The sequence below is a fragment of the Aspergillus melleus genome (genome assembly GCF_016097325.1).
Source record: "Aspergillus melleus strain CBS 546.65 chromosome Unknown contig5, whole genome shotgun sequence".
NCBI lineage: Eukaryota > Fungi > Ascomycota > Eurotiomycetes > Eurotiales > Aspergillaceae > Aspergillus > Aspergillus melleus.
This window is the reverse complement of record NW_025763374.1, coordinates 159,385-185,696: the sequence shown is the minus strand read 5'-3', so window position 1 is coordinate 185,696 and position 26,312 is coordinate 159,385. Positions and strand designations below refer to the sequence as shown.

Genomic DNA, 26,312 nt, shown 5'->3' with positions numbered 1-26,312 from the left:
TTAAGAGCTGTTTGGTTGACACTATTAAACAGAGTTGATATTCTCGCCTCGAAGAAATATAGCCCTCTCTCGTCTAGTGACTCGCCTCAGCCGAGGTCGCCTATTTTACCTCAGCGCCAGGTGCGAGGGCATGTTAGGATTCCGACGTCTGATAGTTGGCCGCTGCAGAGGGGGTGGGAGTGTGGGTCTCCATAGGTGGGTTGGGTTCATCTTGAGGGATAGGTTGGAGTTTTCTTCTCAAATCGCAGGGCATGACCTCTCCTCCATTTTCTTATTCTCCGCCTAGTTTCTCTTCTTTTGTTTCTTGCCCTGGGTAGGCGTTCGTTTGTGTGTAGTTTGGGTCGTCGTGCTTGAGATACCCGTTTATTTAGTTGTTTTCGGACCATAGTCAAGTCCAATACTTGATATGGTTAGAATGACATTCAGAAGTTATTTGTAGATTGCTTCACTGGCTAGCACTTCAAGGTATTGGAATCGTTGTGTCGGTGTCTGTTTGGCAAATGGTAAGTATCCTTGGTCCTAATCCGGCATAGAAGTTTGCTCATTCTTCGCATTACATCATGATCTTGTAGCTTGATGCTTGATTCACAAGTGAACTCCTCAATCTCAGGAGTACAGGCCTTCCATTTTCCCCTTTCCCCCTCGCTTTGTGGCGGTGGTGCTGTTTGCTTGTTATTGTTTGAGGTGGCCGACAAGCTGGATGAAGATTTGAGAGACTTCGAGAAGCAGAATCAGATCAACATGAACGACACCGCCAAGATGCAGGCAAACAATATTATGCTCAAAACAGCGGTAATTCCACAGCAGATTGCAAACCTGCTTCAGGTCGCGGCCCCACTGACCAAGAAGCTCTCGGGAACCCGACTCTTTCAATTCGCTGTCTCCGTCGTAGATAGAGTCGTTGAAAAGATCCCCCAGGGTCTGAAACGGATCGCAAAGTGCATTGGCAAGCTATCAGTTGTATGTATCGGCCCTTGGCTGTACAAGCTGAATGAAACAGGACGCTAGCAGCTCATTGTCAGGTTGGGCACCTGCATGATTTGAGGAGTATACCAGGACGACAACTGCGGCCGCAAGGCACCAAGGCATCAAGGCATCACGGCGCCCAGGCAGCCTCTCGTCAGGCAGGATCATCCCGATGCGGTTAGCGGGGACATCCTGCCCAGCCTCCCGGTTCTTCTGCTCTGCTCTCTCTTCTCGCTTCCTTTCTCCCATCAAGACTCGCCTTGAACCCACTAAGATCGACGCCGATCGAACACCCATCGTATCGCGCAAACTCTTAGTCTCTTGGACCCAATTATCATTGTCGATTCTCAACCACATCTCGGTCCGTGCGATCTAAATTCAGTAACGATGGACGCCCATCTCGTCATTGTACTCCATACACTGTGTACATCGCCGCGAGTTGAGAGATCTACCCCGCCATGACGGCAGCTCGGTCAGGATATAATAAATCTACTCAATCATACCTTTTTCTCTGTTCACCCTTCTGCACATTTGCTATGTTTACCTGCTTCTGGATATACGCGTAAAATGGTCACCGCGTCGCTGGCCCTGTCTACGCCCACCGCGTACGTCCCGCAAGGCCTGGACCCGTCCACTAACAAGGAACTGTCGACGATATGGTCCCAAGTGCAAGCTCGCGTGGTGGCACTGGCTGGCGGGGATTCTGGACGCATTAAACCGCTCGGGATAGACGGCGTCCTGGCGCAGTTGGACCACGCGCAGAAAGGCGAGAAGTCCTCGCCTGCGAAGGAGACGGTGCGGAAGACGTTTGAGCGCACTTTGGCTCTGGTGCAGACGGTCGGGGGGATTGCGGCGGGTGCGGCATCTTCGGTATTCTTGTTCTTCTCTTTCCCCTCTTCTCATTACTTAGATCGTCTGTGTGGGTTGATGCTAACATACTGTACGGTGTAGGTATTCGGTCCGTCCGAACTATGTTTCAACGCGCTCAGTTTCGTCATCGACGCCTGGCAAGGGTACCGTGGGATTTATGACGAGCTGGCAGGTTTGCTAGAGAAATGTACTGATTATCTGAGCCGATTGCAGTACCATGTGCAGGCCGGCATGGACGCGAACCTGAGCAAGGTCGCCTGCCAGCATTTGCTTTTGTTCGTGGAGATCTGTGATCGCACGGTCAAGTTGCGATCGAAGCGTATGAAGCTGCTGGCGGTTTCAAAAATGTTCTTTTTCAGAGAGGATAGCGTCACCGATCTATTGGATAAGATGGCCAATCTAGTCGATAAGGAGGGCCGCTTGGTTGCGGCGCAGACCTTCTCGCTGGCCTCAGCGGCGGCGTCCAGTTCAAAGGCCAATCTAGCCTTAACGCAGGGTCTAGTGGACTCAGTTGGGGAGTACCAGGCAGAGCTGAGGAAGGAGAAGAATCAGGTCTACCGAACACAGACGATCTTGCGGTCGCTGGCCTTTGATGAGAGTAAGTTGACTGCCGATCGGTCGGAGCCCGAGCCGTTCTGGCAGACCATCTATCGAAACTATCTGGGCGAAAGAATTCCGGGGACCGGGGAGTGGGTTTTCGATCACCCCTCCTTTACTACTTGGGAGCACGGCCGGTCTGAATCCCCTATTCTGGCCATCGATGGTGGTGAGGGGTCAGGGAAGAGCTTCCTCGCGTCGACAATCATCAGCCATCTTCGACAGCAGAAGGTGGAAGAAGGGACCAGCACACGCATTGCCTCGGCGTTTTACTTCCTAGAGGGCGAGTCTCGAGAAGAGCTCAAGAGCGCGACGAACCTGGAAAATGTGGCCAAATCGCTTGTGTGGCAGTTCAGCCAGGCTGAGCGACAGTATCTGAAGTCGGCGGCATCGATCTGCGAGACACATGGCGAGATAGATCCGGCGCATATATCCAGGCACTTGCTCTTTGGGAACCAAGACCTCGCCAAAATGGAAATCACCCTGTTCATCGTCATTGACGGTCTTGGTGATACCGTTGGAGAGGGCATGATTCGCTTCCTGCAGCGAGCCTGCACGGCACCACCTGGTCAGGATATCAGAGTCCTTCTCACCGGTGATTCTAGATGCTTCCAACAGCTGGCCAATGTGGACAGCATTGCCTTCGATACGATCGCTATTAGCCAGAACAATCAATCCGACGTGGAAATATACATTGAGCGACAGATGGATCGAATGCCCGCCGTGGCCGACCGATCGCGGTTCGGTATCCTGGAGCTGCGCGCGCGCATCCGTAACAGGCTCTGCGAGCAAACGAAAGGCGACTTCTTCAAGATCGACACCACGCTAGCACACATCGGCAAACTCGAATATCTCACCGACATCGAGCAAGCGCTGGACAACGCCAGCAAAGAGCGATCCCAACAAATTATCGAAGAAATCGAGTCCTTGAACGAAATCCGGTCCGAAAAGGAGATCGCCGAAATCAACGAGATTATCCTTTGGGTTGTGTTTTGTCGAGATCTTCTCTCGCCCAAGGAGATGGCAGCGGCGTTATATCTTAAGAGCGGGGAGCGGTCTCTTCTTCCACTGGAACAGAAATTCAAGATGAAGTATCCCCTGTTCGAAATCAACAATAACGGAAGGGTTGACTTTCGGTCTTCTGAGATCGAGAACTTTATTCCCGTGAGGAGTTATTCGCACGCAGCAGAAGAGCAATACGACGCAAAGGCTACTCACCCGGCAGAAGTGGCGATGGTTAAACATTTCCTCATGACGGTCTGTCCGCCAGACGTCTACGCCAAATTCAACTTCGACGACTATCTCGCCCAGAAGTCCTCCCGCAAGACTAGCTCCGTCTATAAGGATGACCCTCATACGGGCGAGACGAATATGGCTTTGGCCTGCCTGGAGATCCTCACTCAGGAGCTCGATAAGAAGCGCACCCGTCTGCTGCCATATGCTCGGAAATACTTGCTGAAGCATCTGGCAGCTGTCGATCTTGCTCTTGCGGATATAACCTGCAAGAGTGGTGTCGGGAGTCGCCTTGTGCATCTTTTCACTGACGACGCTTCTCTCGATACATTGCTCGATGGTGATGAGTCCACGAGCTCGCCTACCGTCCACCGTAAAGTGCGCGGGGCCTGGTTGTATGACGGTAGCAGCGTGAGCGTCATTGTGCGATGGCTGAGCGATTCGGCCGTCATCTCTGGAGCCTCTGAGGTGCAGCGTCAATGGGTTGATGTTTTGCTAAAGGGTGATAAAGATCTCTTAGAACCGGCTGCCAAGCGCATGGCCGTTCACTTCGTCCAGGAACCACACTTCAAACCCTTCACTAAGGATTCGTTCCTGTTCTTGCTGGGATATGTCAACAAGGTATGTTCCCCCTTCCTGATTCCCCGGTCAAGGCTGACGTACCCAGATCCAGTCTAAGCAAAACAGTCAACGAGGCCCTCCACAGGAGCCGGTCACTCCAACCCTCGAGCAAATTGAGGAAGTCGAACAATGGTGCGAGGTCGCCCTGCACGCCCAAGAGAAGAACTCCCTCTGGCATGTGCAGATCGGAATCCTACTGGCTCAGTTTGGCTACACTGAGCGGGCGGAATCACGAGCCCGACAAGCTCTTGACCTCGACCCGCGAGACTGGCGCGCCTCAAATCTCCTCGCCGACGTGGTCTCTCCCGAGGAAGGTATCGCCATCCTAAAGCCCGTCGCCGAGCGCCTCCAAAAAGACATCCACTGGCTTGAAAACCCTGCCCACAAACTGGACCTCTCAAAACTGCTCTTCAGTCTCGGCACGGCCTACTGGAGCAGCAGCCAGCACGACATGAGCGTTTCAGTCTTCCGCAAAGCAATGGAAATCGACCACACCGACTACGGCCGCGTCTTCCAGGTCCTGTCCCTCTACGCCGAGCAAGACCGCTGGTCCGACATCACGGATTCCCTAGAAACCATCCAGTCTTCACCCGGCTCGCTCTATCTCTCAGATGTCCTCATCGGACTGGCCCCATACACCCGCTTCCATCAAGTCATCCTCCAAGCGGCCCTTCACACCAACCATTTCCCTCTTCTCGAAACATCCTACGAACGCTCGATCACCCTCCTCCTCGACCGCGAAAACCACCGCGCTCTCGCCTTCATCCGCTATCACTACGGCAACGCCATGTACGCCCTGCGCGATCGCGAATCCAAGGCCCTCGCTCAATGGGAACTAGCCCTACAGCAAAATGTCCCGCACTGCAGTAACCCGACTGCGCCATTAGCTCTGCTGATCAGCAAACTCGGGCCGGTGTATCTTCACTACGCCCGTTCCTCAGGACCAGACCTGACGGCCGCATCCAGCTACCTAGATAAACTCGCCTCGTTAATCCCTGACCTCCCCACCTCCTCTGCATCTTCCTCTGGCCAATACGTTATCTTCCCTCCTCAGCTCTACCTCGCCAGATACTACCATACCCAAGGCGACCACGCCAAAGCCCGCTCCTTCGCCAAAGACCTCGTCAAACAAGCCCTCGATGTGCTATCCGACGACGACGAAGATAACGATCTTTTCGCGTACATCTCCCTCCTTTGCGTCTTTATTCCGCTCGAAGACGACGCCAACGCTCTCGCTGCGCTGTCCCTGCTGGCGCGAATTGAAGGCCCGAACGGGAAAGTCCACTGCGATGGCGACTGCGCGGGTAGCTGGCCTTATGATCGCGAGATGTTCTGGTGCAGGGACTGCATTGCCTTGACCTTAGAGAGGGGGTGCTTTGAAAAAGTAAAGGGCGATAAGGGGTTGTTATTTTCGGTCTGTGAAAAGAACCATGAGTTCTGGGTTGTTCCGGAGAGAGAAGATCCTCTTGCGCCTGGGGAGGTTCGCGTTGGTGAGGACAGGGTGGTTTCGTTTGGGGAGTGGGTTGAGGGGATTAGGAGTGTTTATTTGGCTTGACCCTTCCTTTTTCTTCCACTGTTATGTTTGTTGTTGATCGATGGTTGTAGGATGCGACTCCCCTGATATTCTATTGATCGGCTCCAAATAGTGTGTAAGAAGCGCTAGTAACCACTCAGAAGTCTGCCTGAGGCTATGAAGGCCGACGATCATAAAGGCTGAACCTCCTTGCCCCTCCATACTTCATTTCAGTAGTGAATATCGATCAATGGGTCTTTTGAACTGCAGTTTGGCGACTCTTATAATCACAATTAACGCAAATAATATCTTCTAAATGTCCTTAAATCAAGGCACCTGTACTTCTAGGGATAGATCTGATGAAACAAGCAAGGTCAGACGGCAGGGAGGAGGAAGGCCCTCAGGCATTAAGGTATCACGGTATCAAGGCGCCACATTCTAAGGCACTCAGGCATCCAGCGATGCTCCAGACACCTTCCCGTTCCGGCAGTTGGAGCGAGTGGATAGGATGCCTGAATTATGTAACTTTAATGCCTGAAGATGGTCCGGGGAATTCTGATTGGCTAGTGGTTGGCTCTCTTATCTCCGATGACGTTGCCGATGTTTTATTTTGATCGTGTAATAGCTTCAAGTCCAATGTTATTGTAGACAAGATACAGGCTTCAGTACCTCTCGCCTACGCTTCAAGTTCTAGCTGTTAGTTCTCGTTTCTTGAAGAAAAAAAAAAATGATAATCATTGATATAACCCGAAACTCTATTGAGTTTTTTATTTTGATGCACCACCATTCAAACCCGACCAGATCCAGCAACGAATACCTGCCTGCATTACTCCGTGCTTCAATATCCAATAAAATTAATCGTCATTTTACATTTCTAACCTTCCATTCCCATGCTATCATTTCCCCTTTTAATGTGTTGCCAAGCACAAATTTAAGCACGGCTGAGGGACTCGCCCTCCTCGGCCTTCTGGAGACCGTATTTCTTGAGACTGTTGTACGTTAGTTGGACATCAGATGTCAAAGACAGGGCAAGACGTACCGGATCGACTGGATGGCAACGAAGCCGGTGGTGTCGGTAGGCTCAAAGTCCTCCAGAGAGTCCATGGAGGCTTCCTCGGCAGAGTAGAGCTTCTCGGTGTTGCTAGAGCGGCCGAGGACGTAGGCGTTGCCCTTGTAGAGGCGCATGCGGACTTGGCCGTTGACGCGCTGGGTTCATTAGCGAGAAATATGCCACGGGGACAGAAAGGGGGCCGTACCTTCTGGCTGTAGACGAGACTGTTCTCGATGAATTCACGCTCGGCACTGAAGTAGCTGGACGATGTTAGATTTGGGTATGACCGAAACCAAAGGTAAAACTTACTAGCCGTTGTAGAGCAGGATGGACCAGTTGTGGGTAACGAACTGGTCACGGAGGGAGCGGACCTGGCCGTCCAGGACGAGACCCTCAAGGTCAAGGTGAGCATCACGCAGGATGGTCATGGCGGGGGCTAATCCGTTAGTCTACACCGACAACACAAGGGATGCCAAGTCTTACAGTCGTAGCAGCCACGGCTCTTCAGACCGATGAAACGGTTCTCAACGATATCAATACGGCCGATAGCGTGGGTGTATCCGAGCTTGTTAAGCGCATTGAAGAGCTCGACAGGGTCGGTGTAAGTCTTCTCGGGGGTGGTGACCTTGACGGGGATACCCTTCTCGAACTCGATGGAGATGTCGACGGGCTCGTTGGGGGCGTTCAGGGGGTCGTTGGTCATGGTCCACATGTCGGCGGGGGGGGTGTGGTCGGGGTCCTCGAGGACACCTGAGACGTTAGAACGGACCGCCATAGAGGGACGGAAGCAACTTACCAGCCTCGTAACTGCAGTGAGCAGAGTTGGCATCTAAATAATTAGCGTAGTCCAAATTGCAGATCATCAGGGGAACTAACCCATCGACCAGGGCTTGGCCTAGAGGATATTAGCTATTGTCATCCAACGTCCGGGGATTGGACACATACCTTAGTGGAGGTGACGGGAATGCCAGTCTGGGCAGCGTAGTCCAGCAGATCGTTACGGCCGGCGAAACGCTTGAAGAACTTGGGATCACGCCAAGGGGCGATGATCTTGATGGAGGGCTGGATGGCGTAGAAAGCCAATTCGAAACGGACCTGGTCATTACCCTTGCCAGTGGCGCCGTGCGAGACGAACTGGCAGCCTTCGCGCTGGGCAGCGCGCATCTGAGCGCGAGCGATGACGGGACGGGCCAAGCTGGTACCGAGGAGGTAACGGCCCTCGTAGATGGCATTGCACTCTGTCATTCCATTATTTCCACATTCTTCTCGGCGAGACGGTCGGGGCGGTCTTACGGATGGCGGGGAAGCAGAGTTCCGTGACGAATTCCCGACGCAGGTCCTCAATGATCATCTTCTTCGCACCGATCTTCAGGGCCTTCTGCTCGACGGCGGCCCAGTCCTCCTCCTGGCCGACGTTGCCGAGGAAGCAGACGACATCGTAGCCCTCCTCTGATCAATTCATTAGCGAGAGGGGATATATCGGTGATAAGATGGGCGCAATACCGATCAGCCAGCGCAGAATGCAGCTGGTGTCAAGACCGCCTAAAAGAAATCACTGTTAGTCACAGTGGTTCTCCAGACACCAAATAAACCACCGCCAGGATGCGGGGGCAGAAAGGAACAAGCAGTACCTGAGTAGGCCAGACAAACACGAGGCTTAGCGTCCGACATTGTGATTAGATGGGAGGATGTAGAGAGGGAATTGAGGAGTGGCAGAGAGAGAGCAAGACCAGGACGTTCGGAGAGAATAACAGAAAGGAAGATGGAGAAGCAGCAGAGGGCAATAGATAAAAGAACTGGCGGTGGGGTCCCGATGCGGTATCGGCTCGACTGACTCACCCGGGGCGTCCCGTGACTCATGCCGGGGGGTGCTCTTGGCACTGCACGTGATACGTCATGGCCTTATGTCGGCGTCTCGCGGCCACTGAGGAACAGTTCTACAACTATCGGGATGGGAGGTATACAGTATCTGGTCGATCGTAATGGTCTCCTCGCTTTAGACGTGGTATGATGACAGGCATGCAGATGTCTGACTTGGCGGCTTACTGTCCGGTCATTTGACTTTCTATGAGAACAGCATCAGGTCAGAGATATATGTCCAGCAAACTATATATATTTATTGGAAAGCTTACAAGATCAGAAACAAGATAACTCCATGAGAGTAACGGACTTCACCTTGGAAGTCAAGTACACTATGAGACGTGCCAGAATTCCTTCGAAAAGGGAGAGCCAAAAAAAAAAAAAAAAAAAAAAAAAAAAGGCCAGCCGGACATAGTTTCCTAGCCAACTACTCTCTGTATAGCAGCCGTCCTTCACTCTCCTACAAGCCACACTTATGGTCAGGCGAGTGAAGATGGCCATATCTAACCAGATACACCGGTCTTATCTTAGTTTCTGGTTTTATTCACTTTCATCCTAGTAATTTCTGCTTCCTCGCCTTCTTTGATGCATGTGAATGTCTGAGGCAATCCAGGCATACTCGTTTGTTGTCTCCATACATGAAGACCTCTTCTTCCTCTTGAATCATCTTTAGGGTCGTCTCCAGGATCATCCCCAGTCTTCTCAAATTTCCTCTCGCCTCTGTCTTTCTGTCACCCTCCCACTGTTTTGTCGTCACAGTACTTCATCCATCTGCGTGTTCAGAGCGGGTCGAACATCACTTCTGTCTTGTCCTCACTTTGCTTGACTGGCCGACCGTTCTCCCTTCAGCGATTGACAGTCATTCCAAGCTGAGACTCCGAATCAACTTGTCCTGACTTTACTCTTGATCCACACTGTGAAAGGTGAGCACATACCTACAGACCATATCTGGACGCGACAGATACCAGAATAACCTTTTCAGTGACACAAGGTTACCTCTGCAAATTGATACCATCTCTTGGGGATTGCAAGATGTCCCAGCCACAGCCTGCGGACAGCCTCTATGAGGAAATCATTGACATCTCGGACAAAGCCGACTTAACCCTCGTCGTGGAAGAGCACGAACGTGTCAAGTCTGGATTCGAAGAAAACAGCATCGACGACACCGCCACCAAACCTCTGGCAAAAGTCGGTACCTTTCGTGTCCAAAGAGAAAAGGTAGCCAGGGCCAGTCCGGTCTTCCAGGCTATGCTGCGAAAGTCGTGGGCTGAGGCTAGCAAAAGTACCGTGACGTTGAAGGGTGACAATGTGAGAGCTATGGAGATATGGCTGAGGTTTTTCCATTCCACACTCGAGACCATAGCCTTCGCGTGTATCACCATTGAAGTTATCTGGCACTTGGTGATGACCGCAGACAAGTACGATATCGATTGTACCAAGCTGACGACATGGTTCGCTTCGTGGTTTGAGTCCGAAAAGCCCCGTGGTAGAGACGAATTGTACTTTAAATTCGCGGCTCAGACTTTGTTCCCTTGTTTCGCTTTTGACTACGCGGAGGGAATTCAGATCATGACCAGAACATTGGCGTACAATTGGCCGCACCATATCCATGAGATCAACCCGACAAATGAAATCAAAATGCATCTTCCCTCTAGGGTGATTCGTAAGTCCGCGAAGCAATGTCCTCCACCTGCTCACGTCGAAAAACAGTCAATGCTAACTTTACATTCCTCCAGAACAGTTGAATGCTGCTAAAGGACGACTACGCACCATCCTCCATCGTGGATTATTCGAACACGTTTGTGAAATTGTTGACTGGGCCAGTTGCGACTGTAAAGAGCGCACGGTGTTCAGGTTTTTGGCAGAACTTCGGCGGATCAAGGCATGGCCGTTGGAAGACGTCATGGCTAAAACGAGCATCAAAGCCATACTGTTTCGCCTCGGCCAATTCGAGAGCAGTAGGATGAACGTGAGTGATCCTAGCACCGGTGGGGTTTCGTGCAAATGTGCGATAAACTGGGACAAGGTTGTCCGTGATGCTGTCCAGCGCGTGAGAAATTACTTTGACGGCCTGTGTTTGGACTGCATGAAGAGTAGCAAAGAGGTCAACTTCCGGCGGGACGACGACAACGACTACTGGAATCATGATGAGCCGCGAGATCGCTACGATACGTTTTGCCGAATTGATCACGGTGAACCGACATGGTACTTCAGCTTTATGGGGCGCCGTGAGAAGAGAGGACTGATTGCAGATTCTTGATGGACCAAAGGACACAGAGTGCCTATTCGGCTCCGGGAAGTTTTATGCCACCATGTGTTTACGGGATTTGCTATGTTTTGTCATTCTGAGGATAACGAATTTATGCTTGAGGTTTTACTGTCCTTTCTTTATTAACATGGTCTCTTAATAAGTCGACTAGGCGGCAGATTGGTAGAGGGGTGGAATGTAAAAGTTGCATGAGTATGGCATCGTACTTCGGCGAACAACCACCTGTCAGCAGATGGGAATTTGAAAACCAAGGTTCACAGATCCTGATTAGCGATCTGGAAGCCAAATTTTCATCATGAGATAGTTTTGATGGCTTGTGGGAAACACTCCTAGGTCTTGAACAGGTAGCAGGGATCCAGGGCCGGCTATTCAGGTATGACATGGGGCGAAACGTTCGATTTTCCTTTCACCCGCGTTTCAACCGTGTCCAAGACTGATCATCTTGCTTTGACAGCCGAAATACAAACAGACTCATGCCGTGGCGCCCCTGGTTTAGACCCTTTCGGTTGAAGGAGTGTGGAGCTTTCTGCTTTTCGCTGGTTCCGGAGTGGATCCCACACGAAGAATAAAGAACAAGGGATTCGTGAGTTACCCCGGACTTAGGGACCTCGACAGCCGCCAAAAAGTGAGTTAGTAAGGGAAATTTGACAGCAAGTTGAACTAGACTATCCGAAGAAATAATTTCTCGCATCCGTCGCCGTCACGGATTTGCAGCGAATTCGCGCCCTGAAAATGACTCAACATGGCGATGTTACGTAACGAAGCCCTAACTCTGCGGACTATGTGGGGGACTCCGAATGCGACCCCCGTCGAAATTGCACGAGGAGAAATTCCACGGCGGCGATTTCTCGATACTAATCAATCTCTGGTCGACGACCCACACCCGGTGAACGGGGAACATCTGACTGGCAAACTCTTCCGTGACTCCGTCCCTTGCGCTGACTCCACCGCCTGGAATTCGATTGCCATCCTGGATTGCCTGATTAGCTTTTCTCTCCCTTGGATGCATGCGCCTTCACTCGAGAAATGGATCACCATCTGCCTAGCATGGCTTCTGAAGCCGTCGACGTTGAAAATGTCCAGAAGGAAAAGCATGATCTGCCGATTGACGGGGACAAAGTTGATATCGGGTCCTGTCGGGAGGATGCGTTCGGCAACGAGGAGCACGCGCAGGTCAAATATAAGACCTTGAAATGGTGGTACGTATCGGTTTCTCACCGGCGGTTCGCTCGTCATTGATTTTCGACCTAGGCAATGCGGTCTGCTCATGGTGGCCGAGACCGTTTCTCTCGGTGTTCTCGCCTTACCATCGGCAATCGCAGCACTGGGACTGGGCCCTGCGCTGGGAATTCTCATCGGTCTGGGTGGTTTGGCCACCTATACAGGCTATGTGACGGGGCAGTTCAAATGGCGGTACCCTCATGTGTCGAGCACTGCGGACGCCGGTGAAGTCTTAATGGGCCGTTTCGGCCGGGAGTTGCTATTCGGCAGTAACATTTTGTATCTGGTCTTTCTAATGGCGAGTCATATATTGACCTTCACGGTGGCCATGAACACGATCACCAAACATGCCACCTGCTCTATCGTCTTTGGGGTTGTCGGGCTAGTGCTTTCCTTCTTGTTTGCTCTTCCCCGAACCCTGAAGGGCATGACATGGCTTTCGGCTATTTGTGAGTCATGCGCTATTCCTGAGCAAATGGGACATTTGATGTTGTTGATGGGGTTATGCTTCGGCCAATATCTAGTGCATACTGACCCTCTTAAGCGTTTACGAGCATCATGGCCGCCCTGTTCTTAACGATCATTGCTGTCGGCGTTCAGAACGACGAGAAACCAGTCAAGGCCGCCGTGAAGACCGACCTAGTCACTGGCTTCACGGCTGCATCTAACATTGTCTTTACCTTCGGTCAGTTCTACATTTTGGACTGCAGAAACCCATTCTAACGTTCACTCAGCAACCCACAATACTTTCTTCACTATGATGTCAGAGCTCAAAGAGCCAAGGGAATTTCCGAAGTCTCTGGCCATGCTGCAAGGTCTTGACCTTTCCATCTATCTTGTTGCATCTGTAGTTATCTACCGATATGCAGGAGAAGACGTGACTTCCCCTGCCTTAGGATCCGCCGGGCCTCTGATCTCGAGGATCGCCTACGGAATTGCTCTACCGACAGTATGTCCCCGAACCGGCTCGCAGAACTAAGCTCACGTTTCTAGATTGTTATTGCTGGTGTGATTATCAGCCACATCGCCTGTAAACAGATCTACATCCGACTGCATGCCGGGACAGCACGCATTCATACGAAGGATTTCGTATCTGTCGGGTCCTGGGTCGGCATTGTGGGCTGTCTTTGGATCATTGCCTGGATCATCGCCATGTCTATTCCAGTTTTCAACAGTCTCCTTAGTTTGATTGTGAATTGACTTCGTTGGTATACATGGCTGCGTGCTGACTATGGGGATAGGTTTCTTTGTTTGCAAGTTGGTTCTCCTTCGCGCTTCCTGGCATCTTCTGGTTCTGGATGAACAAGGGGCGTTGGTTCGCATCGCCTCGCAAGATCCTTTTATCTTGCATCAACGTTCTTGCTATCGTCGTGGGCCTTACTCTGGTAAGAAAAATTCCTAAAACTCTTCCGGTCTCGCGTTTCTAATCCATCTAGTGTGGTCTGGGTCTCTACACCTCCGGCAAAACGATACACGACGATCCTAGCAGCGCAAGTTTCTCTTGTGCTGATAATTCGTGAAGCCTTTGCCGTTGCTTGCATTTGCATTTTAGCCTGCATTTGATCTTCTGCATTATCTAGAAGAAGCATGTTTGATAAAGAAGATATTTATGTGATTTGCTTTGTACAGGTCGGAATATTCCACATTACTGACTAAAATGAAATTGTGCTCTACCATGATATTGTAGACAATGATTTTTGGTTGGGCTCAGCAGATAGGGAACAATTCAAAGAAGATGGATATGCAAACCGACGCGACATTCAGTGCATGGCCGCATCTGCCTCACTGTATAGGGAGATACCACTTCTGGAGAACCTCATGCTCATCGTGAAATGATGATTCGAGTTATATATACTTGTGATATGGTATGATATGATTCATTGTACCACCCCAACAAAGCTTTCGCGTCCCTCGAAGGCCTCGGAATTCCCCATCGACGAACCCTCATTGTCTCTGTCCTCATCATGCCCCGTTTTAAACTCTCTCCAGAGACCCCTTCTGAACCCCATCAACAATGTACCCCAATATCATCACCGAGTCAGAGGTTCCTCGGCGGCACCCGCTGGATGGTGCTCTATTTCCACGAGCCGATGGGCCTGCGCAACGTTGGGGTTCTGAAGCTGGTACTTGGGAAGCTCGAAAGATACGACAATAAATGCTTCACAGAAGATCCTGGCGATGACTCCTTCATCTACAAATTTGAAGTTGACATCCCAGCTAGTGTGGAATCTCAGAAGGGCTGTCATAAGACGGCAGTTAATTCCATCTCCGATCAGCTGGTGGACGTCGTTTACTTGTATGATACGTCGGAGGCTGAGAAGGCTGTTCAATATTTTCAGGAGAAGGTAAATCTTGCTCGTTTCAAGGAGGAGCTTCATCAGATGAGGGACGTGAGGAACGTTGCGTCCTCTTGGGTGCCGCTTAGCGTTGTGGAGAGCAGCGCTGGGAAGAGGACTGACGGGTCGGGTGATTCTGAGGGAGAGATTGATGGTCCTTCCTTTGGTAGTCAGTCTGAGGACGGGAAGAACTCATACCCAGAGTGGATTTGATTGAAGCTTTGGTTCGGAGTCTGGTTTGCTGGAAGTGATTTCTTGAGACTCGTACTGTCTTTCACTGGGTCTTGTCTCCTGGCCATGCTTTACCATGAGCCGAATGTACGTCTGGAATAGGAGCTAGGTCACTTGATATGCGCACACACGAAGAGAAAAATATGAATCATAAATAATAGCCAAACTAACATGGATCAGGTAAAGATATAGTCTAGTATAGTGTAGGCCGGATGGAACCTATAAGGGGTTTGCCATGGGGCCTTATCCTCCGTGTCCCGAAAATACTCCGACATTTTTGAACGAGCTGATCTCTTGAAGAAGCCACAGCTAACGTCTTTTGATATTACGACAGCATAACAAGAATTAATATCAGATAAAGACATCGTTAACAAGACATCGTTAACATAGAATAGGACATGTACAATTGTCTGAAACAAATCATGTGCTGCAAGTTGCATCTCATTTATTGCTGACTGCTACGGAAAGGATGATAGCGATAACAAGGATTTTGGTCTTTGATAAGGCAGAAAAAGCAGCATGAGACTATGTGGTTGCGTTCTTGGTCTGACAAAGACAGGAGGTACTATGTCTTTCATCACAGAAGTCACCTTCCCAGTCAGTCAAAGGCGAACCAACGAGACAATGGGCAAACATCCCGGGGAGATACTTTTTGCATGGCTTTTAATGAGAGTCCCCGAAACATGCAAGTACGACACCCTGATATCATTATATAAAGGGGTCTGCTATCAACTGCCCGTTTCTTCAACCAATAAATATCCTCCTTCCCTTAACATCGCCTGTGTATTTCTCTAAACGACAAGTCGACAAGGAATACACGACGTCCAACCACTCAAACTTGCCTCCCAAAATGCCCGAGTTTATCCGGTACGTGTCAGTTTACACTGGTCCTCGTCTATATGCGAACCTCCAGGATGAGTATAAGGAAGCGATTAGACGCCTGGATCACGGAGTATACGCCGTCGTCCATAACGACGAGGATATTTCTCCTGAAGACGCCTACGTCAGATATGTTCAACTGCACTCGCACCTCTTGTTCAAGGTGATCGTAGACCGAAAGTATATTCCAGTTGATCAGATCATCCGTGCCGCTGCCTTCACTGCCTCCACCTGTCTGGATTCGGAGGATCCCAAACAAGCCCAACCTATTGACCCGTTGGCCTCGTACACGCTTCGCGCCGTTGCTCTTCATCTACACCCTGAATTGGGACGTATTGTTAGAGTTGACTGCCAGCGTCATCCTCTCTTCAAGGGTAATGATAAGCCGACAACCGCAATCCAGACCCGACGGTGGACCCCTGCGGATATTGACTCCCAATACTCAACCTATCCGAAAAGCTGTGCCGAGGATAAGAAATCCAAGAAAGCTCGCCATCGGCGTCGCAAGGCCTGGGGATCTCATCCTGTAACATTCCACAGGAACTCTTTTGGCGATGTCGACATTGTTGTCCAGCGTCCGGACAAGAACATTCGGTACATGCCGTGGACGAGTCAGGAGGCGGATCAGGTCAATTACTGAGTCGCAGTATATATGCGATTGCACTTACTGGCTTGGTGGAAAAGGCTGAATTAACCAAAACGCATTGAGTTTGCCTTGAAACTTTCATAACATTAGTAGATATCCTTTCCTTGTAGAAATAAATCTCCGTTGGAATCGGTGCAGATTGTAGCATCGTTCAAGGGAGCTCCCGAGGCAATGAAACGCTGAACCACGAACCACAACTCAAAAGCTTTACATTTGCCAAATCCTCTGTGATAAGAATTTAGAACACCAGTACTTCCCTCGTAAAGTGGGATTCCTGTTGGAGAAGCGGATGAATCCTTTGTGAAACGAGAAGTTTCCGTCTAGGGGCACCGGAATTTTGCATGAGTCCATTGTCAAATTCCTTAATCCTTGTCGATTTGTCTTATTTGTTTGTTTTTTTTCTGGCGTAATCGTTAAGGCGTTATGGAGGGCGTTCGGCAGGTTGAATATCTTTTCTTTCACATACCCGGCTTTGCGCCAAGTTTCGATGCATTATTATCATTACCATTGGATGCTTGGAAATTTATTTTATTTATTCATTTTACTTGTTTCTTTGAATTCCTTGATTTCACTTATTTCATTCATTCTTGATTAGAAATGTTGATCTAATTCGGTTATCTTCCCTCAAGCTTCTAAATAAAGAGGGTGGATGGCTGGTTTTCTTTGTTCAAATCATTCAGGCGTTGTGGCATTTGATGCATGGACCGGGTTTGTACCTTCAGCACATTGTTATTAGGTATTTGATTATTCGTTACGTTTCTTTATGTTTCCTCAAGCGTCTATACATATATCCTCTATATAGATAATCTATAGCTCTATCACTATCAGACAAAAGATTTATTACATGTACATTCCTCCAACTCTTGCCGTCCTCTATTCCACCGCAAACCTCAAGCAACCATCTTCATCCCCGCAATAACAACCCTTGCAGCAAAGATTATACTCGCCCCAAGCAGCGACGCAACCCCAGCGAAGATAATCGCAGCTTCATAGTTCCCGTATTTGTTTATCATGGCCCCGGTGATTGGTGTCCCCGTTAGTCCGGCCACACTGAGCACACCCAGCGCCATACCCATGTATGACCCGATCTGGTTCGGTTGAGGGGCCGTCATGGCGATCGTCGCCGTGAATAACGAGATGACGGTGCCGCTGAAGAAGCCGAAGAGCACAGAGAAGACGATCATTCCGCCGTGTGAGGTGATGCGGAGCCAGCAAAAGATGAGAATCCCGCAGATGAAGCACGCCCCAGATAGCGTATTAAATCGACCGAGATGGTTGGCGACGGCGCCGCTGAGAAGTCGACCAATGAGGGACCCGGCGTTAACGATGGCTATTAGGTAGTATGAGAGGTTGACGCTAATGGAGATGGACTGCGCGTAGCCGGGGATGAAGTAGAATGGGACGAAAAGCGCCCAGATCACTAGGAAGAGGCCGATGATTTGGATCGTGTAGCCCGGATGCTTCCATGCTTCGAGGAGGAGAGGAGGCCCGGTGCGTCGTTTCGGAACGTTGGAGGTCACAGAGACGCAGGCGATGATGCTCAAGGCCAGCATGACAAACCCGAGGATGCGGACTGTCCAGCCAAAGCCGAGGTCGGTGCGGTGGAGCATGCGATTTAAGGCGATGGGGAAGAGGATTCCTGCGAGAGAGGATCCACTGGATGCGATTCCTATTGCGAGTGGACGCCGTTTGAAGAAATATTGGTTGACAGCGGTCAAGGTAGGGGTATATGTGAGGCCATTGGTGATCCCTCCCAGAATTCCCTGTGCTAGAATAAACTGGTAATATTCTTTGGACAGACTAGTCAACATGACTGACAGGATGAACAACAGCGAGCATGGAATCAGGATAACCTAACGGTCGTCAGTTCTATATAGGCCAATCCTGTGGGGTATGAGACTTACCCTGGGACCGTAGCGGTCCATCAGTGGCCCGGAAATTAGGCCTGCTGAGAACATGAAGAAGACTTGGAGGGAGCCAATCCACGCAATGTTTGAGGCACTTTGGCCTCTGAGAAGCGTTTGTCCGTAGTATGCTTCGTAGATACTGGCACGTTTTTAGTGCCAGGACACCAGCTGAGGATCAATTGTGAACCACTCACCCAAACGCATTGATGTAACCAAATGTATTGAACATCACACACCAGCAGGATAGAACTGCCATCCATGCCTTCAGGCCCCCTTCAGGAAATGTCGGTGGCTTCGGAGGAACATGCTCCTCATCCACAGAGATAGGCTTTTCGGCGTTGGTGTACATTGCAGTCGTTTAATTAGAACTTGCTGTAATTTATCTCAAAGAGCCATATGTCACCATTGAAGATGGCACTGAAGCTATATAGTAGTAAACTATGGAGAGACGATGTACTTCACATGGTGACTCGGGGATTTCCCAAAGGAGATGATAGTCCGAGTCGGGCTCGGTCTCGGGTCTTGGCGCCACGGTGAAGCTGACTCATCCGGGGAATTCCATCTCAGCCAATCAGATCGTCACATAGGCTGCAGTTTGTCGAAGATCGCTTTTTACTTGGGAAGACCGATTGCATTAAATCACGATGATTGCATTCAAAGCCTCGGTGATCAGTTGATTCCTCTAATATTACGACCCTTGCCATCGTACAGTGCGGTATCCTTGGTAACCGGATCTCCTATGAGCTATTGCCTTCAACCCCCGTGGTATGCAGGGGTGCCTCGTCATACCCTTACGTACCCCTCGCCATGATCAGGTTTAAGGGAACTTAATTATGTGAGCTCTACGTTATATTAGAGAGAGAATGACACATTTGGCACAAAGAACATACAAGATCTCGTCTTGTTCATCCCAATTTTCCATAGGTATGATGGTTGCCGCATCCAATAATAACAGCCACTAGACGAGCGGCGAAGGGGAAAGTCAACCACGAACTAACTGGAGAAAAAGTTGATCGAACAAAGAATCCTACACCTTCAGCGATCTGCTAGGGAAACATCTTCGCAATGACAGTATCCGTATAAGCCCACAAAATCGAGGAATGATCAGCACAAAAGCTCCGCCCCGTATAGAAGGTACTTTGCCGTCCTTGTAACGCATACAGCCGGCGATAAAAGCCGTTTTGAATATCCTCCGCAGACACGATAGGTGACGCGGGCGAGTGATTCGCTAGCAGAAGCAACTCCGGCGCCGTAACGTTGTAAGTCCCGGCGCCTTTCATCCGGCGGAGACTGGACATGACGAGGTCGATTGCGTCCTGCGGAGTGAGACTCTCGTCGCCGATTATCTCGCTCGTCACGTAGCCGGTGACGCCGGGGTATCGAAGTCGCCAGGCGAATGGAGTTCGTGGGAGACTGCCGGGTCCGTTCTCTGGCTGGGTGTTTATGACGGTGACGGCGTCTGGGATGCCGGTGTGATAGAGGACGGCGACGTAGTAGTTGTTCCATTTCCACTTTTGGAACATTTGGAACTCCGTGTCGTCTAGGCCGAAGGTCTGCATGTTGTGGAGTGTTGGAGGGATGGCGATGAGTAGCTTCTGAGCCTGTATCAACTTTGTGGTACCGTTGACTCCTTGCACAACAGCTTGCACGGAGCGAAATGATCGCTCGGTTTGAGTAACGCTGCTTCTGAAAAGAATATCTTGACCAAGTACGACAGCCGCCTTGCGATATAGGTCCATGCCTCCGTTGGTCGGTGTCATAAAGCCTCGTAGAAGAGCGTCGATCTGCGAAAGCCCGAAGCTCTGGATCACATATATGGTGGGCACGTCTAGCAGATTGCCTACCTCCTGGCTGAAGGTGAAGATTAAGCTCAACGCCCCCTCAAGCCGGTGCTTGGTTACAAACTCGCCGAATGGACGCCACAGCTCATCAGGGACGGGTTCGGGAAGATTGAGAGTGCCGTCGCGGAGGTATTCGTATCTTTCGATGGCGCTGCGATAGAGCAGAGCACCTGCAACGATGCTCAGGGTATCGTTTGGAGGAGGCACTCGAATGCCGGTCTGAAAGTTGACATTTTCGGTGACAAGGGTGTCAGGAAGCAGTGTTCGCCAGTCGACTCCGAGTCGCATAAAATAATTCCGCGATAACTGGTCATTGAATACGCCCTCGACGCCGTAGTCAAAATGCTGACCATTTCCAAGATCGTATGTTTCTGTGTGTCCGCCGAGATATTCGCTATTTTCCACCACAACGACTGATTTGCCTTGGTCCTTCAGTCGGATAGCTGCGTAGGTGCCGGTTGAGCCACCGCCGATTATGCAAACATCGCGAATGATGGTATCCTCCGCAAGAAAACTCTGCTCGGAGATGCTGGCTGCTTCGACCAGTGTTGTCACTACCAGCAGCGTGGCTATCAGTTTACTATGTGGAGGTCGGTAAAACGCCATTTTCACTTCACCTAAGAAGGGCGAAGGCCCCGAGGCCCAAATTAATAGCACTAGAACTGCAGCTTCAAAGTTCAGCCACCAGGAAAGAGGGCTCAATGCGCAGTAGTACTGTGCCCTTAGAGTTTGGTCGCATGACACTGAATTGTAGGAATACTACGCATCGCCTCGTCTATGGTGACACATTGCCTCTGGCCAAGTTCGCCAAGCACCAGATGTTTCATTATAGACAAGTTTGCTTAAACTTCACTTTTACATACAAAGACAGCATTGTTCCTCCAAATTTTCTGAAACCTTTCCTTGGATAATGCTGCAGGATCTAGAAATTCTCTAGCATCCTCTGCAGCTCACCAAAAGCCAGCACAATCTCCTCTTTCTGAGCGGACCAAAAGCCGCCCTCGTCTGTCAAACCCAGATCCTCACCCGAAGCCCCCCGAAGCAGAACATCCTTGTCCGGAAAGGTCAGGGGGACAGTTCTCTCGACCGGTGTCATACGCAAGCCCTGTAGAACCTGACGCAGCTGCTCCGCCGCCTTCCCCCCACCATGACCTCCATAGCTGATTATCAGAGCGGGCTTTCCCTTCCACTCGTGATAAAGATAGTCCAGCGCGTTCTTGATGCTAGCTGGATATCCCCAGTTATATTGTGGAGTAACAAAAATGAAGGCATCGTGTGCCGTGATTTCTCGCGACCAGGCCCTGCTATGCGCGTGGGTGTATTCATCGGGTAATTTGATCTGCGAAGGAATTCCTGGCTCGTCGCACAGGGGGAGGTTCCACACGGCAAGATCAATCAGTGAAAGACCCGTGGTGGGAAATGCCCGTTTGATCGTCTCGCGCACGAAATCTGCGATCTGAGGACCAACGCGTGGATTGCGCTGGCTGCAGACAACCAGGCCAATATTCCGAGCCATTTTGGTATGTAGCGTTGCAGGTGGAAAAACTTTGCTTGTAGGTTGCTAGTTTATTATTTATGACGACCTGCCGTACGTCGGGATTCTCGCTCGGGGGGACATGACTTATCTCCGAGCTTCTCCGAGAAGCCGATATCAGATCTGAGACATCTGACAGTCCCCTTGCACATGACCGTTTCGATACATGTGCATGATCTAATAATTAGGAAATCGTATAAATTTGGGATCTAGATGATCCTGAAGGCGAAGCTCGAGAACCCTTGCGTCCCCGACGAAAACGTCACGACATGCACTGTTCGCCAGGATGATCTATAACCAAGAAGGGTTAATCACATTCCAAGCTTCAGGTATCCAGGAATTCCAGGATTCTCGGGTGCGGTTGCAAGCTTCATAGCTACTGCAGAACTCCCCTCATATCCTTGTGAGCGCAAACATTAGCATGCGTCTCTAGAACTCGCCGGAAGCATTACCCGGGTCATAAGTATCTGCCGCTTTGCGTTGGTGACTTCTAGGATTTCCGCAATTGTGAGCATGGAATTAGCCCTTCTTGGAGCCATGCACAGCACGATCCACCTGATACTAATAGGTTCCTAGTTGAGAGGTCCGGCATACAAGGTTCATCTCTCAACCCGAATGCGGCAATGATCATGATGGTGGCAAAAGAGCGTTCAGGTTGGTTGGTTATCGCTGACGTCATCCATCCTTACGAAGGTCTGCGGTCAGGGTAATTGTAGACCTAGAGTGGTTTGCAGAAATAGATATCAAGGTATATGTGGGGTTCCAAACAGGGTTCGCTCGTGAACTATCATCGTCAAGTGCAATGTGCTGCTTTCGATCGATATCTTCAACGGGCCTTCGGGTATTTAACCTTAAAGCTAGGCCTAGGACGGCATCAGTCAGAAGTCGAACACTCTCTAAAAGAGCATTGCCTGATCCCGTATAATCAATTATCATGGCAGGCAGACACGAAAGCGAGCTTGAGCAGGATGAGATCGGACAGCGTCTGCTGCTCAATCATATTGACAGATGCGCCTTAGATGCACCGGACAAGGTCGTCTTTTACCAGGTCCTTCTCGAGGAGTCTCATGAACGGGTTCTTCCAGTAACGTACTCCGATTTGAGGCGCTTGATAGACCAACAGGCCCGGTGGCTGGATGGACTCGGCCCCGAAGGTTATGGAAACAATGACACCACAATAGCGTGAGCCGGGCATTCCTTCTAACTGCGTGGCTGCTTCTGATTGTTGTAGATACCTAGGGCCGAGTGACTTGAGACATCTACTCTTTGCACTGGCCTGTAACAGGATTGGGTCGACGGTATGCCATTTAGCCTACAGGTATCTGAAGTCGACTCTAACATTGTTTTAGGCACTCTTGCTTTCGCCGCGGAATAGCGTCTACATTCACAGACATCTATTCGAAGAATGCGGGTGCAAACTACTCATATTCGATCATACTTGCAGTGACATCGCGGACCAGATCTCTCCCAACAGCACAATCACGTTCCATGCTTTGGATGACTTGGCTGACTTGCTCAAAAACAAAAGCTCCCATACCGAGACCTATCCTTACCACGAAATCTGGGCGAGCGCCTGTGGCAAGACGGCTCTTGTGAGATGAATCCGTACAGGAAGCCTCTTTGTTCACCCGATACTGACCCTCTTAGGTCCTGCAAACTTCAGGCTCAACCGGCCTTCCCAAACCTGTCCCTATTACCCATGCCGCACTCGCTACGATTGACATCCAGCAGTCAATTTCAGACCGGTACAAGGATGGAAAAGATTGTCTCCTAGAAGTCATGATAGGAGCCAAACGCCCTTACCAATCGTTTCCGTTTTTTCATGTTGCTGGTTTCGAGCTCACTTGTCTTTTTATATTCGCTGAGAGCTGTCTGGTGCTTGGGCCACCGCGACGTCCGCCAGGCATTGAGATGTTTAGGAAGGTGGTTGAGATCACAAGCCCAGATAGTGCCTTGTTGGCTCCCCAGACCGTGAATGAGATTGCTGAGGACCAAGACTTGATGTCCACGGTAGTCCCAAGCTTGGACTGGATTCTTTACGGGGGAGGTGAGTTTACTTGAACTATTAAGCAACCCTTTCTTATGTCATCGCTGATCACAGAAAGTAGGTCCTATCGCTGAACGGGCAGGCAATGCAATCTCCTCGCGAACTCGACTTCTGAATGGATTCGGTACCACAGAATGTGGCTCCATGCCTCTATATCCAACGCAGGCCCGTTACTGGAACTGCTACCATTTCCATCCGCTCAGCGGTGCAGACCTACGACCCTTTCCGGATAGCCCTGGCCTCTATGAACTATTTATTGTTCGCAACGAAAGCAACCTCCCGTACCAAGCCGTATTTCACAGCTTCCCAGACTTAAAGGAGTTTCCTGTGAAAGATATTTTCCGAAGGCATTCGGACAAAAAGGATTACTGGGTCTATCAAGGACGCAAAGACGACATCGTCGTGCTTTCGACAGGAGAGAAAGTCAACCCATTGCCGATTCAAGATGCTATCGCGGCTATTCCTGAAGTCAGAGCGGCGTTGGTGGTCGGCAATCAGAAGCCTTATCCGGGACTACTACTCGAGTTGGAATTCGATACATCCCCCGCAGACAGAGAAGGGCCTATAATGAATCGATTGGAGAAAGCTCTGGCCGACACAAACTTTCAAGGTACTCGTGACGCGCAAATCAACCTGAAAGACACCATATGGGCAGATCCACAGAAGCCGTTGGCGCGGAACATCAAAGGGTATCTTCGTCGCAGTGCCATAGAGCATGATTATGAGGATGAAATCAATCACCTGTACGCAAGAGAGACAAATTCCCTGAGCATTGAACTTGATGCATCTTCCGAAGAGACCTTGCGCTCCGGAATTCTGGATATGTCCAAACGGTTGGTCTCAAAGGATGACCTCAACGTTGACAATGACCTCTTCGAAAGTGGTCTTGATTCCAGAGGGGCACATATACTCGTGACAGCTATCAACACGGCATTGTTCAAACCCCGGGAGGATTGGTCGAAGGACACTTCGAAAGAAGCACCTTCCGTGGCCATCGTTTATCAAAACCCGACAGCCAGGAAGCTCACAGATGTACTTTTCCAACACGTCCACTCTGGTATACAAGGCGATATGGGAGAGCGTGAGTTTTACAAACTGTTACAAAAGCATGTCGATAGTCTGTCGTCTCTTTCACCAAGACAGCCCATGCAGAGAACACCAGATAAGAAGAAAGCCCACGTTCTCTTAACTGGAAGCACGGGGTTTGTCGGGTCATACATCCTGGACTCTCTTTCACATTGTCCTGAAGTTGGGAGAATCACTTGCCTTGATAGGCGGATCGAGGATCGAGCTGCATCATCATCATCATCATCTGATACCAAGGGGACCAGATCTTCATCCAAAGTGGAGTACCTATTAGGAAACCTCGACCAAGCCAACTTCGACCTTGACCCTAGTATCTGCTCGACTCTGTGCGACTCTATTACCGTCATTATGCACTGTCAATGGCCTGTGAACTTCAACCGGACCTTATTGTCGTTCCAGCCGAATATCCAAGGAGTCGAGAATCTCGTCCGCTTTGCCTACGGCGCCACGTACAACCCGCAGATTATCTTCCTGTCGTCGATCGCGACTGTCAAACAATGGGATCAGAACGTTCCAGTACCTGAGAAGCCGCTGAGCGACCCAAAAAAGGCTCAAACAGGGTACGGGCAAAGCAAACTGCTCGCTAGTCGCTTGCTCGAAGAGGCCTCAAAGCACACGGGCACTCGCTCTTCCATTTTTCGCTTAGGTCAGGTGACCGGCCCTATTGGTCGTATCGTGAAGCAGAAAGTATGGCCTCGATCCAACTGGTTTCCGGTCTTGCTGGATGCATCAAGGTCCATTGGGTGTGTCCCAGACTCGTTGGGGACGGCGAGCAAACTAGACTGGATCCCGGTGGATGAACTGGCAACTGTCATTACCGACCTGGTGGTTTCGATGCACTCAGGAAATGACAATATCGGTCCATCGGCTGACTATTACCATCTCGCGAATCCGAAACTGGCATGTTACAAGGATCTTCTCCCTGTCATTTCAAACCGGCTGGGGAAGGAGGTGAACATTGTTTCTTTGTCAGAATGGGTCGATCGATTGGAGAAGTCGGCAACGAATGCAGGGAATGATTCGAATCCAGGCATAACCCTGCTGAGCTTCTTCCAGGGTTTAAGGGATACACAGAACGAGTCTCCAGTGGTGCTGGAGACTAAACATACGCAAGAACGTCTTCCAGAACTTCGCAAGGTCAGGGCGGTCAACAGTAGGTATATGGAAACCTTGCTTGACCAGTGGGGATTCAACTCGCATGATTAGATCTCCTATAGTGATCAAGCCTAAAGGAATTGAATCAAGACACGTACTACCTATGATAGAATATTCACATGAAAGTATGAGAGAAATGTGACGTTGCATCCCGCGTCGGAGAGTCTGTGTATCCCAAATTCAGTCGGCGATTGACTCTATGCAAGGATATGTTGGCTGCATGGTGCATCGCTATTTCCTGCTGTGTGACCAAATGACCTGTCAGATGAATAGACCCGTTTCTTGCTGTTTGTCTGCAGCTCAGTTGGTTCGCCAGCTCATTCCCGGCTCGGTGATTTTACCAGGCCGCTCTATTGTGCCGACCGGTGGATTTTACATATGTTTTAATTCATTCCGTGGGTCGCGCTCCAGACCACGGATCCTAGCCCCTTGTTACAGTACCGACGTGC

General features: G+C 50.3%; 11 protein-coding genes across 11 annotated transcripts; 6 read left to right on the top strand and 5 right to left on the bottom strand.

Moving 5' to 3' along the window:
* Positions 1 to 1,533: 1,533 nt before the first annotated feature.
* On the top strand, positions 1,534 to 5,842 carry LDX57_008612 (uncharacterized protein; the record flags this gene model as incomplete). Its single annotated transcript, XM_046090334.1, has 3 exons — positions 1,534 to 1,836; positions 1,918 to 4,287; positions 4,334 to 5,842. The coding sequence occupies 3 exons, from the start codon at positions 1,534 to 1,536 to the stop codon at positions 5,840 to 5,842; spliced, it is 4,182 nt and encodes a 1,393-aa protein (XP_045946307.1).
* An 889-nt stretch (positions 5,843 to 6,731) lies between these two features.
* On the bottom strand, positions 6,732 to 8,096 carry ARG1_2 (argininosuccinate synthase; the record flags this gene model as incomplete). Its single annotated transcript, XM_046090333.1, has 8 exons — positions 6,732 to 6,789; positions 6,840 to 7,006; positions 7,057 to 7,111; positions 7,161 to 7,287; positions 7,335 to 7,601; positions 7,648 to 7,680; positions 7,728 to 7,746; positions 7,797 to 8,096. 8 exons carry the CDS (start codon positions 8,094 to 8,096, stop codon positions 6,732 to 6,734), a joined length of 1,026 nt encoding a protein of 341 aa, XP_045946306.1.
* A 4-nt stretch (positions 8,097 to 8,100) lies between these two features.
* ARG1_1 (argininosuccinate synthetase) lies at positions 8,101 to 8,522 on the bottom strand (the record flags this gene model as incomplete). The annotated part of the gene is made up of 3 exons (XM_046090332.1): positions 8,101 to 8,300; positions 8,355 to 8,393; positions 8,483 to 8,522. 3 exons carry the CDS (start codon positions 8,520 to 8,522, stop codon positions 8,101 to 8,103), a joined length of 279 nt encoding a protein of 92 aa, XP_045946305.1.
* Positions 8,523 to 9,743: 1,221 nt separating this feature from the next.
* Positions 9,744 to 11,061, top strand: LDX57_008609 (uncharacterized protein; the record flags this gene model as incomplete). Its single annotated transcript, XM_046090331.1, has 2 exons — positions 9,744 to 10,374; positions 10,448 to 11,061. 2 exons carry the CDS (start codon positions 9,744 to 9,746, stop codon positions 10,969 to 10,971), a joined length of 1,155 nt encoding a protein of 384 aa, XP_045946304.1. The 3' UTR covers positions 10,972 to 11,061.
* A 945-nt stretch (positions 11,062 to 12,006) lies between these two features.
* LDX57_008608 (uncharacterized protein) lies at positions 12,007 to 13,721 on the top strand (the record flags this gene model as incomplete). The annotated part of the gene is made up of 7 exons (XM_046090330.1): positions 12,007 to 12,179; positions 12,232 to 12,650; positions 12,746 to 12,886; positions 12,936 to 13,150; positions 13,195 to 13,392; positions 13,443 to 13,586; positions 13,638 to 13,721. The coding sequence occupies 7 exons, from the start codon at positions 12,007 to 12,009 to the stop codon at positions 13,719 to 13,721; spliced, it is 1,374 nt and encodes a 457-aa protein (XP_045946303.1).
* A 444-nt stretch (positions 13,722 to 14,165) lies between these two features.
* LDX57_008607 (uncharacterized protein) lies at positions 14,166 to 14,750 on the top strand (the record flags this gene model as incomplete). The annotated part of the gene is made up of 1 exon (XM_046090329.1): positions 14,166 to 14,750. One exon carries the CDS (start codon positions 14,166 to 14,168, stop codon positions 14,748 to 14,750), a length of 585 nt encoding a protein of 194 aa, XP_045946302.1.
* An 868-nt stretch (positions 14,751 to 15,618) lies between these two features.
* Positions 15,619 to 16,287, top strand: LDX57_008606 (uncharacterized protein; the record flags this gene model as incomplete). The annotated part of the gene is made up of 1 exon (XM_046090328.1): positions 15,619 to 16,287. The coding sequence occupies one exon, from the start codon at positions 15,619 to 15,621 to the stop codon at positions 16,285 to 16,287; it is 669 nt and encodes a 222-aa protein (XP_045946301.1).
* Positions 16,288 to 17,183: 896 nt separating this feature from the next.
* On the bottom strand, positions 17,184 to 18,549 carry LDX57_008605 (MCT family MFS transporter; the record flags this gene model as incomplete). Its single annotated transcript, XM_046090327.1, has 3 exons — positions 17,184 to 18,146; positions 18,198 to 18,339; positions 18,395 to 18,549. The coding sequence occupies 3 exons, from the start codon at positions 18,547 to 18,549 to the stop codon at positions 17,184 to 17,186; spliced, it is 1,260 nt and encodes a 419-aa protein (XP_045946300.1).
* Positions 18,550 to 19,246: 697 nt separating this feature from the next.
* Positions 19,247 to 20,647, bottom strand: LDX57_008604 (uncharacterized protein; the record flags this gene model as incomplete). The annotated part of the gene is made up of 1 exon (XM_046090326.1): positions 19,247 to 20,647. The coding sequence occupies one exon, from the start codon at positions 20,645 to 20,647 to the stop codon at positions 19,247 to 19,249; it is 1,401 nt and encodes a 466-aa protein (XP_045946299.1).
* Positions 20,648 to 20,963: 316 nt separating this feature from the next.
* LDX57_008603 (flavin-dependent quinone reductase) lies at positions 20,964 to 21,571 on the bottom strand (the record flags this gene model as incomplete). Its single annotated transcript, XM_046090325.1, has 1 exon — positions 20,964 to 21,571. The coding sequence occupies exon 1, from the start codon at positions 21,555 to 21,557 to the stop codon at positions 20,964 to 20,966; it is 594 nt and encodes a 197-aa protein (XP_045946298.1). The 5' UTR covers positions 21,558 to 21,571.
* Positions 21,572 to 22,509: 938 nt separating this feature from the next.
* LDX57_008602 (uncharacterized protein) lies at positions 22,510 to 25,914 on the top strand (the record flags this gene model as incomplete). Its single annotated transcript, XM_046090324.1, has 5 exons — positions 22,510 to 22,757; positions 22,807 to 22,873; positions 22,925 to 23,167; positions 23,223 to 23,622; positions 23,684 to 25,914. 5 exons carry the CDS (start codon positions 22,510 to 22,512, stop codon positions 25,912 to 25,914), a joined length of 3,189 nt encoding a protein of 1,062 aa, XP_045946297.1.
* Positions 25,915 to 26,312: the final 398 nt, after the last annotated feature.